This window comes from Pecten maximus, chromosome 4, assembly GCF_902652985.1.
Source record: "Pecten maximus chromosome 4, xPecMax1.1, whole genome shotgun sequence".
NCBI lineage: Eukaryota > Metazoa > Mollusca > Bivalvia > Pectinida > Pectinidae > Pecten > Pecten maximus.
This window is the reverse complement of record NC_047018.1, coordinates 19,139,384-19,157,298: the sequence shown is the minus strand read 5'-3', so window position 1 is coordinate 19,157,298 and position 17,915 is coordinate 19,139,384. Positions and strand designations below refer to the sequence as shown.

At 35.8% G+C, this 17,915-nt stretch overlaps 1 protein-coding gene across 13 annotated transcripts in view; it reads left to right on the top strand.

Moving 5' to 3' along the window:
- LOC117325430 (receptor-type tyrosine-protein phosphatase S-like) overlaps nt 1-17,915 on the top strand; it is a 176,807-nt gene that overhangs the window by 25,603 nt on the left and 133,289 nt on the right. For 12 of the 13 annotated variants that reach the window (XM_033881620.1, XM_033881621.1, XM_033881622.1 and 9 more), the window contains exons 2-3: nt 3,065-3,146; nt 11,307-11,407. In XM_033881620.1, coding sequence (XP_033737511.1) covers nt 11,341-11,407 — 67 coding nt within the window. In that variant the 5' untranslated portion in view covers nt 3,065-3,146; nt 11,307-11,340. Of the gene's footprint in view, nt 1-3,064; nt 3,147-8,298; nt 8,535-11,306; nt 11,408-17,915 lie in introns of those variants that run through there. The other variant, XM_033881618.1, reaches the window with a different exon arrangement.

Genomic DNA, 17,915 nt, shown 5'->3' with positions numbered 1-17,915 from the left:
GGTATATTTGTATACACTCTTTCATCTCACAGATCTACTCTGGAGTGGATTAGATTATGTTTTTTAAACATAAGTATTTGATATTATTTTTTGGTTGTTTTATTTTCATCAATCTCTTAATAACTTCAAAGACATAAAGTTTGATTTGAATTTAAGCCCGTCTCTGTATAAACTGTGATGAGAGTAAGTCCACTACGGTAAACACAAGGGCAGCTCTTTAGATTGTACAACCTCTTAAGTGTGAGGCACAGTGAGGATTGTCTGACTATTAGTTCAAACTCATGTGTATTAAAAAGATTTTAAAATCATACTTTAATAAGTTTTTTTCAAAGGATGAAAGGGATATTGTGGTTTTCTTAAATTGACTTCTTTTTGACGAAAAGGAAATAAAAAAAATGCATTTCCGCTGAAATTTGAAATGTGAGAAATGACATTTTCTATGATGTTTGAAATTTAACAAAGCTTTTAATTCAAGAACCATTCAAGCAGAAATCATTCAGTAGACCATGTGCATTACATCATAACAGAGTTGGTTAATTGTGTGATGTTAATGGATGGAGCATAACATAATATCAAAGTTTAGGATTAATTGGCGAATATATTACGCAGAAAGAAACACTGAACTATCAAAATAATTTTTATTGGCGTGCCTGTCTATAATGCCTTCCACCGTAACTATCACCGAGTCATCTACACACATAATATGTCTGTCTCTCCATCACATTCATGACCGTATCTCATTTCCGAGTTTCTGTGTAACAGGAATCGGTGATTATAATCACGCATTCATTCAGGTAACACAGGAAATGAACAGGTAGGCCATTAGTGTTAAGAGAACACGTCCCACTTGAGTCATGTTTGGCCGATACGTGGTCGTGGTCACAAAAATGTTTTACTGTCACTGACTTATACAATTTTTGCACAATATAAAATAATGATACAATTTATTCTAACCCTGTTCTTTTTTCAACCCAGTGTAATTTAACTGATAAAGAACAATTCATTGAGAGATGAAGGTTTATTGGATGACAGTAAAGCTCAGTTTGAACATCGAGACATGCTTGTGGTACACATTAATTAGCATACAATATTAATTAGCATACAATATTAATTACAAAAACAGGTTCTTATACCTATGATAAAATTTAAAAATTAAAATTTTTGTGTGATTAGATCATTTGAAATTTAACAGACAGGAGTTGACACCAGAAGGTCATTGTAAGGTGAAAGGTCAGTGATACGTGTTTTTGACCTATCTGTACTGTGTACATACACAGGTATGTTGAGAGAATCAGCCTATCTATGTAGCTTACCTGAAGTTTGTCAGGTACGCACTAAAACAATCGCTCTATTCACCAAATGATGGAAATATGTATATACTCCCATATGTAGAAGTCACGTCACATTTTATTTTTCTCATGTTTGATTTTTATAGTTTTAAACGCCCCAGTGAAGGATGAACATGTCTATTTTCTTTGTTTTAGACATTACTTATAAAAGCTTAGCCAATCAAAATTTACAGTCTATGAGCCGAGATCTTATCGACACATATTTGGGTTAGGATAATTAGGACCAGACAGAAGTATTGTTTATATACACTGGTCAGAACTGGGTGAGTCATGCCTTGTTTTGGGGCCAGTTTTTTCTGGAACACCCTTCATCTGTGGATAGTGAAAAATCAATGGTACAGTCTCTCTGCCTAGCAGATCAATGAAGACAACCATGTATCTGCTGTACATAGTTATATGGGTGTACATGTGCTGTGTATGATGAAATCCATTTTGTTATGATATACTATACAGTTCCTTCAAGTAGAATTTGTTTGATTTGAGAGAGTTCTTGTAGCATACAAAATTGGAAATAAAAACAGATTAAAAAGATAACACAGATCAATATCCTATAGTGGAATTGATAACCAATATTAGATATAACATGTCATGTGTCTTATACTCATCAGCAAATGAAGTTGAATATCTTCTGTCTAATATACAACATCAAAAGTTGCATGAATTTTCAACCTCAGTGCTTGGAGAGTGAAATTTTATGCACGTCTAAGTATATATTTATAAAAACTTGTACTCAAAATGGGTTCAGCTGTCATTTTGAATATAGAAGTTTTTTGTTTATTTGAAAGATTTACTGTATAATCTTGCTGTCAACAAAACAGGTTTGTATATATTATATATGGGGTCTGTCGCGCCTTGAGAGGGATCCCCCCCCCCCCCCCCCCCCCCCCCATCCCCCTCTCTGACATGTTACACAGGGCATTCTCTGTCCTCTGGGCCCCATATGTTGGGCCAATATTTCTAACTTGTCCTAACCAGATTACACATGCTTTGCCCATAAACATAATCTTTGAAAACAAAAATTAAAACAGTTCCAGGGTCAGTTCCTTCTCATCATAAACTAGTTAAAATTTGGAACCATTAGTGATATAACTTGCTAATACAGGAGGGTCACAAATTAAAGCTGTCAGAAATGTTGATTTCCAATCTGTTAAAAGCTGATTTGTGTTGGTTTTCCTCTTTCAAATGTATGTATTTTACAGATAGAATCCTTCGTGTCAGTAAGGGTGGTCCACGAGATCATGTTTCTGACTTTTTATGCATGTTTTGGAGACATAACTTAGAGATATATAACACAGTTATATGTTTTCACACCAAAAAACTCCAGACCGATTTTTCAAAACAGTTGCTGTAAACTGTTATACTCCAGACACTGACAGTTACATGGACAGAAGGTCATTTACCCAGACTGTACATAGTGCCTCCCCCTCCCCTCCATCCCCAGTCCAACCTCTCCTCCCTCCCAACCCCTCCACCGCCACCCCCTCCCCCTCCCCAAGGCTTATTGAGGGAAAGATACAGTAACACAATCGACACTATTCAATGTTTCATATAGCTTTTGTACATTGTAATATGTAATATTTAATATTGTTCCTTTTTATTAAGATGTACCTTTAGTTCCTGAACAGGACATGCTGGCTATCTGATCCTGAACTGACATTACTTATTCTGTGATTGTTACTGTATATTGATATTTTCGTATTGTTTGTATTTTTCAGATACATTCGTTGAGTCATGTAACGATGGATTAATTGGATTAAACATTTCTGTGTCTCAACAGAATCTCCACCAGGTGGCATGGTAAGTGTTACGACTCGGAGCCTCATTCTGATGTTCAGGTCACAATAGCACTTTAGGAAATTGATTATTACAAATGTTACTTTGCAAACCATAATTACCTCATTGTAAAAAGATATGTGTTGAATATATAGAATCAAATTTATTGAAATTAAAATATATATTTGACGGATCCAGGAGGGGACAAGGGAGCATTCAGCGGGCATCCGCTCTTAAATTTCCCAAGTGACCGTTTTTGCAAGAATTAAAACTAAAAATTTCCTCAGAACACCCTTTACACAAAAGTTCTTTCCATAAAACAAAACAAAAATTGACCCAACCCAACCCAATTCCCAAAATCCTGGATCTACATATATTTGGTTATATATCTACGTATATATTTGGTTATACACAGGAATAGTAAAAAAGAAATCACATTTTCCATGTCAAACTCATTTAGACATAATACCTGTGTGATTTCTTCTTCTCGGTTTTATATAATGTTGTCTCAGATGTTGAAGTAATGAACACATTATCAATAGTTTCTCTACATATTTTATAGTAATGCTTATTAGTCTGTTCATTTCCATTAAAACACTGTACATCATCTCTCCACTCAACTTTACTGACCAGTAGATCTGGTACAGCTGTAGAAATGATAATGTTAAAAATCTACATACGGATAATTAAAAAAAACATGCCATCTCTAACAATGAAGAGTATGTATCCTATTGTTTAGTCTGCCTGTACTTCACTAACAGGGTTATAAACGTGAGGGTAGAAAACCTTGTACCCGATACAACAACTTGTCTGTCAGGTTCTTCTCTCAGAAATGGATTTCTATTTTCTTGTATAAGAAGGACATACAATCCCCGTGGGTTACATGACAGCTTTGTTCTCATCGGAGGCAGACTCTATACAACAATCACAAGGGAAGTAACTCCTGTTGGACTATGACACACCTTGTTGGCTTGGTGCTCAGACAATACAAAGAGGACTGTAAGGGTACACCTTACCTATAATTAGGGTTATTGTGTGACCCCCTAGGGGTCAAGGAACCTCAGGGATAATAGCTGAGTATGAATGTCAATATTGATATGTTGTAACAGCCCTCAGACAGCGGTCGTACTAACATTGACGTAACTGGCCACAATTATATCTGAATTGCAACCTAAACACAATAGTTTTCACATTTTTTTTCTCAGATATATATTCTGATAAAGAAAATGTATTTGTCATAGATTGTCAAAAAATATTTAAATCTATTGGAGAATAACATATTCAAATTCCATGCAATTCAGAAATGACACAAAATGATATATATATTCAATTATGTGTATTGGCTAAATTAGGAATATAATCTATCCAATTTTATTGTCAAATATATACTACATTGCCATTGTTTGGACTGGGTGGGACATTATATCTTGTCCAATGGTTATCCATAATTATTTAAAGTCTGTGTATATCGTCACAATAATATACCTGTATAGGATTTTTTTTTTATTTTAAATTGAGCGATTATGAAATGAACCTGTTTAAAGAGTTGTTAGTCATCAGACATTTTTTTGAGTAGAGAAATTAGGGGGCAAAAGTTCAAAATACTGTGTTATTGATATTCCCATTATCATATTTTCTTTACATTTAAATTCTTAAATACAAAATCCTTCTCTCTTTTTCCCCCATGCAATACAATAATGATCGTTTGACCCTTAACATCATGTGGAAAAAAAATTGACAAAAAATGCATAGGTCCATTAACAGAGTAATCTTGTCGCCTGTTTTAACATCATAGCAAATGTTGTAATGTAACAGTCAAATTCCTCATCACGCAGATCATGTGACCTTTTGTATTGTTTATCATATAGCTTTATGATCCGTTCTATGATAGCAATTTAATTTGATGTTGCTAGGCAATGATGGGATACGATTATGCATTATAAGGTAGTTAGGTGTATAAATAATTTATAAAGCTGATTAATACGCAGTAAATTGATAAATAATTGTTATATAAATGCAGGTTTTTAATGTATACAGATCTGTCCAGTAAGGTTGTACTATACAGGACAGGAAAAATGTGTGAAACAGATTATATCATACAGGTGGCATGTATCTACTTTCGATTGTCAACCTAGAAGTAAACTTGTTACCAAATACTGTTGTCACTTAAATCGAATAATCTGAAAAAAAAAACATTGCCAGATCAGTGGAACCTGTCAGAAAGGGTCAATGTCAGAACAGTGGAACCTGTCAGGAGGGGTCATTGTCAGAACAGTGGAACCTGTCAGGAGGGGTCATTGTAAGAACAATATAACCTGTCATGAGGGGTCATTGTCAGATCAGTAGAACCTGTCAGGAGGGGTCATTGTCAGAAGAGTACAACCTGTCAGGAGAGATCATTGTAAGAACAATGAAACCTGCCAGGAGGGGTCATTGTCAGAACAGTGGAACCTATTAGAAGGGGTCATTGTCAGAACAGTGGAACCTGTCAGGAGGGGTCATTGTAAGAACAGTGGAACCTGTCAGGAGGGGTCATTGACAGATCAGTAGAAACTGTCAGGAGGGGTCATTGTCAGAACAGTGGAACCTGTCAGGAGGGGTCATTGTCAGAACAGTAGAAACTGTCAGGAGGGGTCATTGTCAGAACAGTGGAACCTGTCAGGAGGGGTCATTGTCAAAACAGTGGAACCTGTCAGGAGGGGTCATTGTCAGAACAGTGGAACCTGTCAGGAGGGGTCATTATAAGAACAGTAGAACCTGTCATGAGGGGTCATTGTCAGAACAGTAGAAACTGTCAAGAAGGGGTCATTGTCAGTAAAATAAAACCTGTCAGGAGGGGTCATTGTCACAACAGTGGAACCTGTCAGGAGGGGTCATTGACAGATCAGTAGAACCTGTCAGGAGGGGTCATTGTCAGAACAGTGGAACCTGTCAGGAGGGGTCATTGTCAAAACAGTGGAACCTGTCAGGAGGGGTCATTGTCAGAACAGTGGAACCTGTCAGGAGGGGTCATTGTAAGAACAGTAGAACCTGTCAGAAGGGGTCATTGTAAGAACAGTAGAACCTGTCAGGAGGGGCCAATGTCAGAACAGTATAGATCCTGTCATTAGGTCAGAATTACTTCAACAGTTTCTACACCACAGATGTTTTTTTTGCAGAAATCCTACAAAAATTTAGTATTTGTGGATTGGTTCAGTGTGCTTTTTATGATTTTAAAAGAGAAGTTTGTAAAAAGACAAGTTTTTTTTTGTGGTACAGCTTTCATCATCAAGAGGGAACACTTTTGAACAACTTCTTCACTATAACCATGTGGCCCAGAGACCTAATATTGGGCCCTATAGCATACTAGGATAAAAGGCTACCAAGTTTATTCAAATGAAAGACCTTGACCTACATTCAAGGTCTGGGGGGTCAACTAGAACCTGATACACAGCATTAAGCAGATAGTATGCTGAAATGAAGGACTAAAAATATATTGACATGAATAAACCTAGCCTATTCTGATATTTGTGGTATCAGCATAGTATCTGCTGAAATGACCTCAATCAACTTCAAAGCTGCTGTAGAATCTTGTTTATTTTGCCATGAATTACAGAAAACTTGTCACGTATACAAGTTTATTGGTCAAATTTGTTTGCTATGATATATGAATCGCTTATCGAGATGATGATTTTATATGATATTCCACAATTATAGAGAACAGAAATTAAATCTCATATCCCATACATCAGATTGGGTCCCTCAAGACAGATGTGTATTTGTTAGAAAATCTAGTGTAGTATTTTGGAATGGTTATATAGTATTAGTTTTGTCTGATTTTTGATGGATGTGGCCTTTGTAGATAGGTAGAGGTGTGTATATATATACATATATATTTAAACATTAAAACTGCATGTATACAATTGTATCTTGAACTGCCTCTTAAATTCATAAAAAACAAAAGAGTTGCTGCACCTATACAGGGGTGAAATCAGTTTATTTCAAACACCTTTTAAACTTTTATTTGAACAGACACTCTATTTTTGTCTGCCAAAATCAATTTGTAAAAAGTGCTTCAAATTCTCTTTCACATATTGATTATTGAAGCAGACGCATAAAAACAAATAATTAGATTTTCTGCTTTGGAACAGGAGATTTTTGTCCAACAACCTGTTTTATAATAAAGTAGCATTGTTCTTTTTTTATTGAGGACAAGAAATGTATACCATTGTTGTTATTCAGGACCAAATGTTTAATAAAGTTGGCCCAAAATTGATATTATAGTAATTGAATCAGACTGAAAGTTAACAAAATGAATTATATAATATATCATCTAACAACAACAAACACAAAATAGGATAAAACAATTTACAAATGAGTCAGAAAACAAATGTTTTTGTAAGTTTTGTTTTCTCAAAGCTAACAAGGCTTTAAGCTACGTAGAGCACGTGGCGTTTATACAGACATGTACTTTTGGCTGGTAATAAAAACAATTCGTTGGACGGTGTCCCAACATGATTTAGCATTTTCATGTTGGAATAGCATGTATACAGTTCATTCATTAAGGCTGAATGGGAATTTTTGTTCCATGCAGCATTAATTCACAGATCCGTTGCAAGTTTTGGCTCTGGTGTAAATTAACAGAAGAAAACAAAAACATATCCCAGCTGCATGGTCCTAAGTTGTATATATGTACATTTTGTTACATGTTTCAACCCTACCATAAATAAATAAACTGCTTGTTTGTTCAATCTCGACCTTAGGCTGTTGACCAGTATAGACCAGAGCTGGCACCATTCTATTTTTAAACCACTAATGAGACTTTAAAGCTCACCTGGCCAGGTAGTACAAATGAAAAATCTTGTCTTAATGAGTGTTTGTAATACATTGATCTTGAGGTGATGTGTGAAAATACTCGGCTATTAAGAATGGTCTCAGTGTATGACCTAATTCCATGTCCATTCATCCTTCCTACACCTACTATGCTAGAAATTAATGAACTTTGACCTATACAGGTAAGCCGACTACAACACACCTGTAGTTTGTGCTGCCTGGGTTGTTCCCCCTTAGCCATTGCTGTTGACATGGCCAGTGTCACTTGTAAGGACGTCTTTGATTGGCTGGGAGTGATAAAAAGAACCAACACTGTTCAAAAGCTTGTGTCCCCTGGGCATTCAGACTGGTGTATAATGGGAAAACTCGGGCTAAGTGAATGAGTGTATACATTTACTGTATGTGTCATCGACTAGAGTATTGGACACCTGTGAGTTTAGGGACACCAAACTGGTGCTACATGTACACTTCAGTTTGTGACCTAACCAAGAGAAATAATTTTGGATTTTAATCAGATAATTTCGGACCAGTGTTAATGTGAAGAAAACTGTTGGGATTTATTTACAATTTAAGGATGTGTATACAAGGCTTCAAAGTTGTGTGAGTGTTGGTGTGGTATATAACTGGTGACCATACATGTAGATCGTCCAGGTGTGGTATTATACCTGTGTGTAGTTTAGAGAGGATTGCACCTCTTTGTTTTTATCATTGTTTATCTATAGGGTAGGTAAATCTCTCAGGTAGAAATACAGGTAAATATATATTATACCTGTGGGGACAGGTCAGATTTTTAACTGACCCCCATAACAGATTAGATTAAAGGTGTGCTCTAGATATTAGCACTCGATGCCCTGTGCATTATCATGTTTGGTACTGAACTAACAATACATTACCTATATAGTCCTCTAAAACTCTACTCATGGCAAAGTCGGTGTAGTAAGGCCTCTACATGGGCTCCTTATGCACCACTGTCAAACTTATACATGTATGTACATAAATTACATGTCTACACTTTTCTTTTCCTGATATAATCTTCCGTCTTTGACATTTGGAAATCTGACATTTTGGGACTGTAGAGTTGATTTTGTTAATCATTCATGAACAGTCATGAATATATATATATATATGAGCCATTTGTAAGAATTAATCTGCTTTGACCTATAACCTTTTCCAGAACTTTTCCATTTTATATTCAATATATCTGTATAGACAATCAATTTTGGTAAATTTTTCATTTTATTTTTTTATTTTTATTTTTTGTTATTCTATTGATTTATCAATCAAAATTAGGTTCTTATATATATACTGTATATTCAATATATACATGTTTGAAATGTCAGCAAATATAAATTTTGTGAAATTTTATTCCATAGAAATGTCTATCAATCAGGCATGTGTTCTTTCTTAAATTGTGTTGATTTTCTGATATACTATCCACAATTAAAAGCTGTATATTGCTAGATATACTGATAATGTAAGTTAGACTAATACATCATTGTATTGTATAACTAGTATATTTTATAATATACAACTAATAATGATACAGATTTGTACTATACACACACTAAGCTTATCCACCCTGATCAATTAGTATTTAACATACTAACATTTATTAGATTCTTTTTACTCACAGTACAGGTCATTGTTAAGGACAGTAATATTTCTCACCTGTCAAGCTATATATAAACTTTTAGCCTTTACCTGTGTTGGAATTAATCAGCTAACTTACAGTTTTGAGGCTTACCTTTGATCGTTTGATTCTTACCTGAAGAAATTGACTCTTAAGTTGTTTCATCTTGATGGGAGCACAACTGTAGTTTATTTGCCATTGAAAGTCAAATCAATACAACCCAACATTATACAAAAACACATTTATTTTCTTTAACCTGACATGGAAAATGTCTGCCGAGTCTAATTTATTAATGCATGATAAGTTAGCTCATAAAATTTGCATGGATAGTATTGAACCATACTCTCCTAGATAGTTCACCTGTTACTAGGGAAAATATCAGCTGGATAATGAAAATTAAGATTTAGGTTTCATTGAAAGGAATTATTATTATTTGCAAAATTAATCTGGAAATGCCAATTTCTCTTGTGGGATATTCTTAGTTAAACCCAATTAACTTGCAATCATTGTGAGTGGATATTTGCTTGTGTTGGGTGAACGTGCTAGATCAAGTTGAACTGTTTACTAACACTTCGATGCATGATCTTGGCATTATGCTACCCTTCAACACATTAGAGTCACATCTGAATCCGTCCCTATTGGGCATTCCTGTTCCAGTCATAGTTAGATCCGTGTTTGGCTCATTCTGAGGCTTGGAAGGCGTCTTGCTGACTTTTGCCTTTGCTTGGCAGCAGAGAGCGTCTAAGCGTCATTGCTTATTGGTACGGATGCTGAGTGGTATATACACGAAATATATACATCTGGTGTCACCTTTGCAAATATAGAAGTCTGATTTGAGACTTGGAAAATATTTGTTTTAACACTTGGAAACATTCTGTTTGAGATGACAAATGAGGCTCATTTTTTCACGCGGCCAATCATCCAGTGAGGTTAACACATGCTGAAGTAAAGGGCCAAGGTCTCGTATGGTTTTTCTGTGGGAATTTTTTCTTACTCAGGAGTGAAATTTCAGAAGTGATTTTTATCAATTTACAGGACCAAGCTACAATTAACCTGAAGAGAATTAGTGGGGATTAGTCAATAAGTTTGTGTGTCTGAAGGTGCCCATATGATATTCAATTGCTCAATTGGGTTTCAAAACAAACGCAGGTACTAATTGTATCCCTCATGTAGCCTGACAAAGCTGGAACGTAATGTCGTACATTGCTGGGGCACACATTTTACTCTATTTGCCTGTACTGTGATTTTTTTCGAGTTTCATCAGAGGTAATAAGATTTTTAATGTAAACCCAGGGGAAAAAACCTAATGGATTAGATCATTATCTGTGTGGATTGATACAGAGGATTCCTTTTGGGGAACAAATTTGTTCCTTCTGGAATTAAATGTTGAAGTTCGAAGTGTATGGTAAGTTTATCCTGATTAAAGTGAAAAGTGACTGATAATACAGGTAAAAACCTGATCACCTGTATAGACAATTAGTCGGGAAATAAAGGGGTCGTACATGGGTGTATGGAGAGGAAGGATACATGATTGTGTGGAATTCTAACGGATACAGATATTAACTCCAAATACTAACAATATTAACCCTGCTGAAAATGTGTCGTGATATGAACAGACATATTGGATTAGAAGCTCTGGATTACTAATCCTTTTGGATTACTACTAATGGATTGGTGGAGGGATGATGGTACAGCGTAATCGGTAAAGTTGTATGTTGTTGTATTTTGTCGTCCAATTTCAGGTAAAAACAAAGACACAGCTGTAGAGCTGTCAACATGAGAATCAGCAGTGTACTTGGAGTCATTTCCTGCCTTGTGACTCTCTCATTTTCGGCAGAAAGAGGTACGTATCATTTCACTTTCATCGAACGTTACATAAGACATGTAAGGTGTTGAATGTCCAAAGCAGAGTCTTCCTCAGTTTGTAAAAAACTAACAACAATCATCAAAATGTTGTTAATATTAATTCAAATTTGAAAGAAAGAAATCCAACTCATTAAAACTCTATGGAATTAAGTATGATTTCTGTAAGTTGATTATCAAAGATATTTTACTTTGGACATCCATACCTCTGGTAAATCGGTCATAAGTCTGATATCAGCACCTTATTTAAATTGTTAGGAAAATGTTAGAAATGCTTAAATAAATTAATATAAATATATCGTGCTTCTTTTCAAGTCAATTACAATCCAAATCCAAAGAAATTCAGAAAAAGCCAAACAATTGAACACTTTTCAATAAACCACAATCGAACGTTATGTGGCTGCTGAGATCAGGCTCGTGTTACTAGTATAAGTTAACTTAGAGTGTTTATGTATATATTTGTTGGTATATGGAACGTGGTTCTAATACCTGGTTCTCAATTGTGTTTTATGTATATATTTGTTGGTATATGGAACGTGGTTCCAATACCTGGTTCTCAATTGACGAACTGACCTCATTAGATAAATACGGGATGGTAGGATGGTAGGACAATGACAATATTTTTAACATTACAGGTCAGTGATAGATAATGTTAGATAAGCAGTGCGAGAACTCTACAACTAGTTAGCTGATGCAAGTCTGAACGTATAGAAAGAGACAGTGAAAAATTCTGAATCTATGTTCTGAAAATCAACATGAAAAATTTTGCAAGCCATACTATTATAATGAATAGCTTCAATGTTGTATGAATGAGAATGACCCTGAGGGACTCCAGATTAATATGTTTTATATATTTTAAATGACAAATCTTACTGGCCAGATTAACATGGTCTTACAAACCAATGAGGAGATGAAATCACAGTTTTCCAAAAACTGAATCATATAAGGTGACGTCGAAATAACTTAGAAATCCATCCTCTTACATTCTAAATCACATACATTTGTACAGAGATCCTTCATTGATTCTGTAGGTCTCCACATCACTGATTCCCTTAGAAAGATTTCCTACGACATTTCTATTCAGAAAAGTAGCTTTCATTTGTTTAGGATTGAAAAAAAAACAACTAGAAATTAAACTGGCAAAACCTCCTTCCTTTTACGGGCTTGTCTTCATTAAATAGGTCCTGAATACTAAAATAGCATCGGTAGAACTAATTAACAGCTTTCTCCCTATCATAACGAGCCCTGATGCTGTCGTTTATATTAAATCTATGAACAACACGTTCTCACTGTAAAGAAATATCTTAAACAAAAAAAACACATTTAAACAGATTTTACTGTCACTCTGAGAGCGTGATTTAATTCCTGGTTGCTTTACTGTGTTTCCTGAGATTTTGAAAACATTATTATGAAGAAGGATTATAGCCCCAACACTATATACTCTATGAAGTGACCGATCCGAGTTGCTCATCAACTGGATCCTATATAGCCAAGCATAATTCAGGATAGTATCCCCTTCTGACGAAAACTGTCCCCAACTCTGGTCAATCAAAATACTTCAGCACTACACTAGTACTAGCTGTTTCATAAGCTGAATTATGAATCGATCCTCAATTTTATCATTCTAGGATACTTCGGAAACTCTGTAAAAAATTCAACCCCAGTTTTGAATAAATGTAGGGACCCACACAACCCAGATTACAACAGGACCTTATATAGCTGGGCATTATTCTAAACACCCAAGGAGGGAATAAGAACAGAAAATATCCAAGGATTAAAAAGAAATTAAGATTTGTTGTAAAGATGACAACAAAGTGTATCTTGACCTGGTATCTGATGTGCTGATTGACAGTAATTGACAGACTAACTGTTTAGATTACCCATAGTTCCCTAACAGGAGTATCGTACAGTGAAATGTGTGGCGTATCCATAATGAATGCGGCATTTGCATGGCACTGCAACTCGAGGCATGTTCAAACGGGAGAAAAAACACATAAAGATATTAGATGACGGTATTGATAGTGATATCTCCAAGTAATTTGTTCGAAAACATTATGGTAATTTAGTCAAGATGGCCGAGAGTGATTAGCCTGCCAATGAGGATTTCCTTACGCGATGCCAATGTGCAGTGAAGCTTTCTGCATAGAATATCAGACATTTGTAGCAGAGCGTAATACAAATATCCTTCACATCTTCTTACTTGTAGTTTGAAACAAATGAAGTTATGCAAATGAAGCAACTGTCAAGTTTTAACATATGGTGATTTGCATTTCCAAATCTTGACGAATGTTGGTGCAGATCGTGCATATGGTTCATCTGTCAAGGGATTGTTCGAGGCAATTTTGTAAATAAAATATTTTATTCATTATAAGTCACATCCATGATGATAATCATCTAAAATTATCTTAGAATCGAATACAAAAGCAATATCTTATATTTGTTATATTGATAGACAAACTCATAAGTACAAATAGTGGTTTTGTTTTTTGCTCTCCTTCTTGGAGTATCGGCCATATTGGAAAAGCATCTGTATATCTGCCCACTTTAAACATGGCCGCACAGAAATCAATGTTTTGAGAAGATGACTGTCCAGAATAGAATTGTTGTCAGAGTTTTAAGCATTGATCTAGTCCAACAGAAACCTGAACATGTACAGTCTAGCACTTTGTGCGTTTGCATTGTTCCAATATTGTAACCTGATGGGCAAGCATAAGAGGAGTTTGAATTTCTACGTTGGCGCTTTGTCGCTGAATCGTCAGGAGATTCCCTGTCTAATTAATTATCGCTTGAAACGTTAACATATGTGTGAGAAATCAGAACCCTAGGGTCCACGCTAACAAACCATCAGTATGTTATGGCTGTCGGCTGTAAACAGGCAGAGCAATTAGTCAAAATGTTTCTCAAAAACTGTAAAAGCTGAAGGTAATAACAGCACACTGCCGCTAGGTGTAAACAGCAATAATGTTGTATTGGTAATTGTCAGCTATTCGTAAGGATTTGGTTAAGGAGATCTGTTTTAAATTCAATAAAGAATCCATGTTTAATTCCTCTCCATTTGCCATCAGCAAAGCCAAATTTTAATTCACTCCGACTTTTCTGGGTTGGATCTTCATTGTAGTATTATCAGTTGTATTACTGGACTGAGTATATTCCTGTAGTATTTATTGTGCTTTGCCCATTTTAATGATTTGGATATCAAGTACAGCATCATTGAATTATTTTGAAAGATTTTATTGATATTGAGTGAATTAGTAATATGTTTCAAATCAAATCAATTCAAAATGATATTATCCTCATTCTTTGACACCCTCCCACCCTCCTTCTTCTACATCCACCCCTCCATACTCTACTTGATGTCTGGCGTTAGATGGCCATACTACATCTACCCTCCATACTCAACTTGATGTCTGGCATTAGATGGCCATACTACATCCACCCTCCATACTCAACTTGATGTCTGGCATTAGATGGCCATACTACTTCTACCCTATATACGGTACTCTTAATGATGTCTGGCATTAGATGGCCATACTACATCTACCCTATATACTCAACTTGATGTCTGGCATTAGATGGCCATACTACATCTACCCTCCATACTCTAATTGATGTCTGGCATTAGATGGCCATACTACATCCACCCCTCCATACTCAACTTGATGTCTGGCATTAGATGGCAATACTACATCTACCCTATGTCTGGCATTAGATGGCCATACTACATCCACCCCTCCATACTCAACTTGATGTCTGGCATTAGATGGCCATACTACTTCTACCCTAAATACGGTACTCTTAATGATGTCTGGCATTAGATGGCCATACTACATCTACCCTATGTCTGGCGTTAGATGGCCATATACTACTTCTACCCTCTATACTCTAATTGATGTGGAGATTCAGTAGAACTAACTATAACTTAAATACCTTTCCATTCTCTGGAATAACTGGAATGTTGTGATTCTGTTTCCTGTTTGTGTCATTATTCCAACTTTGTGGATGCAGGTTACTAACCAATATGGCCATTAGGTCAAATTGTCAGGCCAGGATACTTTTCATAAATACAAAATGCATTTACTTGTATTTTATGATGTAAAATATCAGTCTTTTGCATTTTCTTTCTTGAAAAAGTAAAGCAGTTTTTGGTGAATTTGAGTTTGATAAGTAACGTTTGTTTTGGTCCCTGTAATGTATCATATACTCCTAATCAGCAGTATAATGTAATATGTAACAATGTAGTATCAAATATGATAACCATTGTATGTATGAATTAGTAAACAGTTTATATCGATTAGATGTACATGGCTGATTGTCGGCAAACAGTCATGATCGGGGCTGCATTTTACGCACTATTGGGTAAATTCTTTATGACAACGCCGCGTTTGTCTGTGTGGGGGAAATGAACAGGGTTCGGACAAATAACGTGACACTTTAGTTTCCTCCATCATTGAAATAAAAAAAATGATGAAGTTGTTTTAGGAATTTGAGGTATTTTGTTACCTGGACCGAAGGCCAGTGACATAGATTGCAAGTAATTGATACACAGGTAGAATCCTACAGGTAGGGTCTGATGAAGGACTGGTTTTGTTTGTCTCACCAGTTGTGAGTAATACAGCATGTATATTTCATTACACATTGATTGACAGGTTTGGTTAGATGGAAACGGCATCCATTAATAACGTCATCTGCATCAAGCTTGACACTGTGTTACCTTGCTCTAACGAGAAATCATTAACACCTGTACTATTACTGATTACTTTATACCTAGTTGGGAGTAGTAAACCAATTATCCTGTTCAACCTAATCACAAGTACAATACCTCAGTAATTGTCTTCATACATTTTGTAACTCCTTACTTCAGAAAAGAAATCTCGGCCTCCTGTATGGTCAATGCTTATTAGATGGCTATAGTGACCTGGTTGCCATGATTAAGTTCTCTTGTTGAAACAGAAGCAATGTCTTCGATCAGCAAATATGTTAAACTAAAGCTCAAGTACTTATAGTACATCAATTTTCAATGCCATTCAATCCTTCATGAAATATATCTTTTTATCCATTGTTTTCCTTTATTGTTCTTGATGCTGTGAGTTTGATAAGTAGAGACAGGTGTTTTTAAGTAGGAACAATTCTAAGGATCCTTTATTATAAAACAATGTCTGTGTTCCTCAGGTAGGCTGTAAATAGCCATGTTTTTAATTTCCTTCTTCCTGCCCCAAGGAGCAAATTTGGCCATTATTGGAGGTTATATTTTCTACCAAGTTCTGTGACACATTTGTCATCATCTGTAGGGCATAAAAACTATAAATTTGCCACTAGTATTTTTTAAACAGGCGATTCTCGCTGTGTTTGTTTGCTTAAATGATGATACCAGCAATACTGAGAGTAGGGAGCTTATTAGCAGAAATGGAAATAAACTGGGTCCCACTGGTAAGGTGAAATTGTCAGCAGTTTTAAGAGGTGGATGAGGGATATTTTTAATCTCCAGGCCATATATTAGTAATGAAGCTTAAAGCTATCAATTAACAGGAAATTAAGCTGAATCATTAAACCCAATAAATGTCCAAATATAATAAATAACCTAAATAAAAATATATTTGTAATTTTTATTTTTGAACATGTACTTATATATTTATATGTTCACGGATTATAAATGAGACATTTGATTTATGCATTTATGAAATGCACCATTCATAATAGTGATTTATGGGTATTGAAATAATTACAATATGTAAATTATGTAATGATCAACTCTTTAATCTTATGAGTCCCCCACCGAGAACCTTGGGGACTTAAGGTTTGCACTGTGTCTGGCTGCATGTCCTGTGACCCCCACCAAGAACCTTGGGGATTATAGTTTTGCTCTGTGTCCAGCTCGATGTCCTGTGAGTCCCCCACCGAGAACCTTGGGGATTATAGTTTTACTCTGTGTCCAGCTCGATGTCCTGTGAGTCCCCCACCGAGAACCTTGGGGATTATAGTTTTACTCTGTGTCCAGCTCGATGTCCTGTGAGTCCCCCACCGAGAACCTTGGGGATTATAGTTTTGCTCTGTGTCCAGCTCGATGTCCTGTGAGTCCCCCACCGAGAATCTTGGGGACTATAGTTTTGCTCTGTGTCCGGCTGTCCTCATCTGTCCGTCCTTCCATCTTTCTGCACATTATCTGGTTCGCAGTCTCTGTCTCCTACAATACTTGTCACAGGAACTTCATACTAGGGTCATGGGTTCACTTAGGTGAATCAGTGTGTATTTAACCAAAAGTAGGTTACTCTGACCAACATTTTGACCTTTGACCTACATTAAAGAAAATATTTGTCCTTGCTCTTATCTCCTGCACTACTAGTAAATGGAACTCCATACTTGGGATATGAAATCACCTGCATGAGGCGATGTGTCAATCTGACCTACATTTTGACCTTTGACCTACATCAAAGAAAACTTCATCCGATGTCTATTTTCTACATTACTTGTCACTTGTATTTCATGCTTGG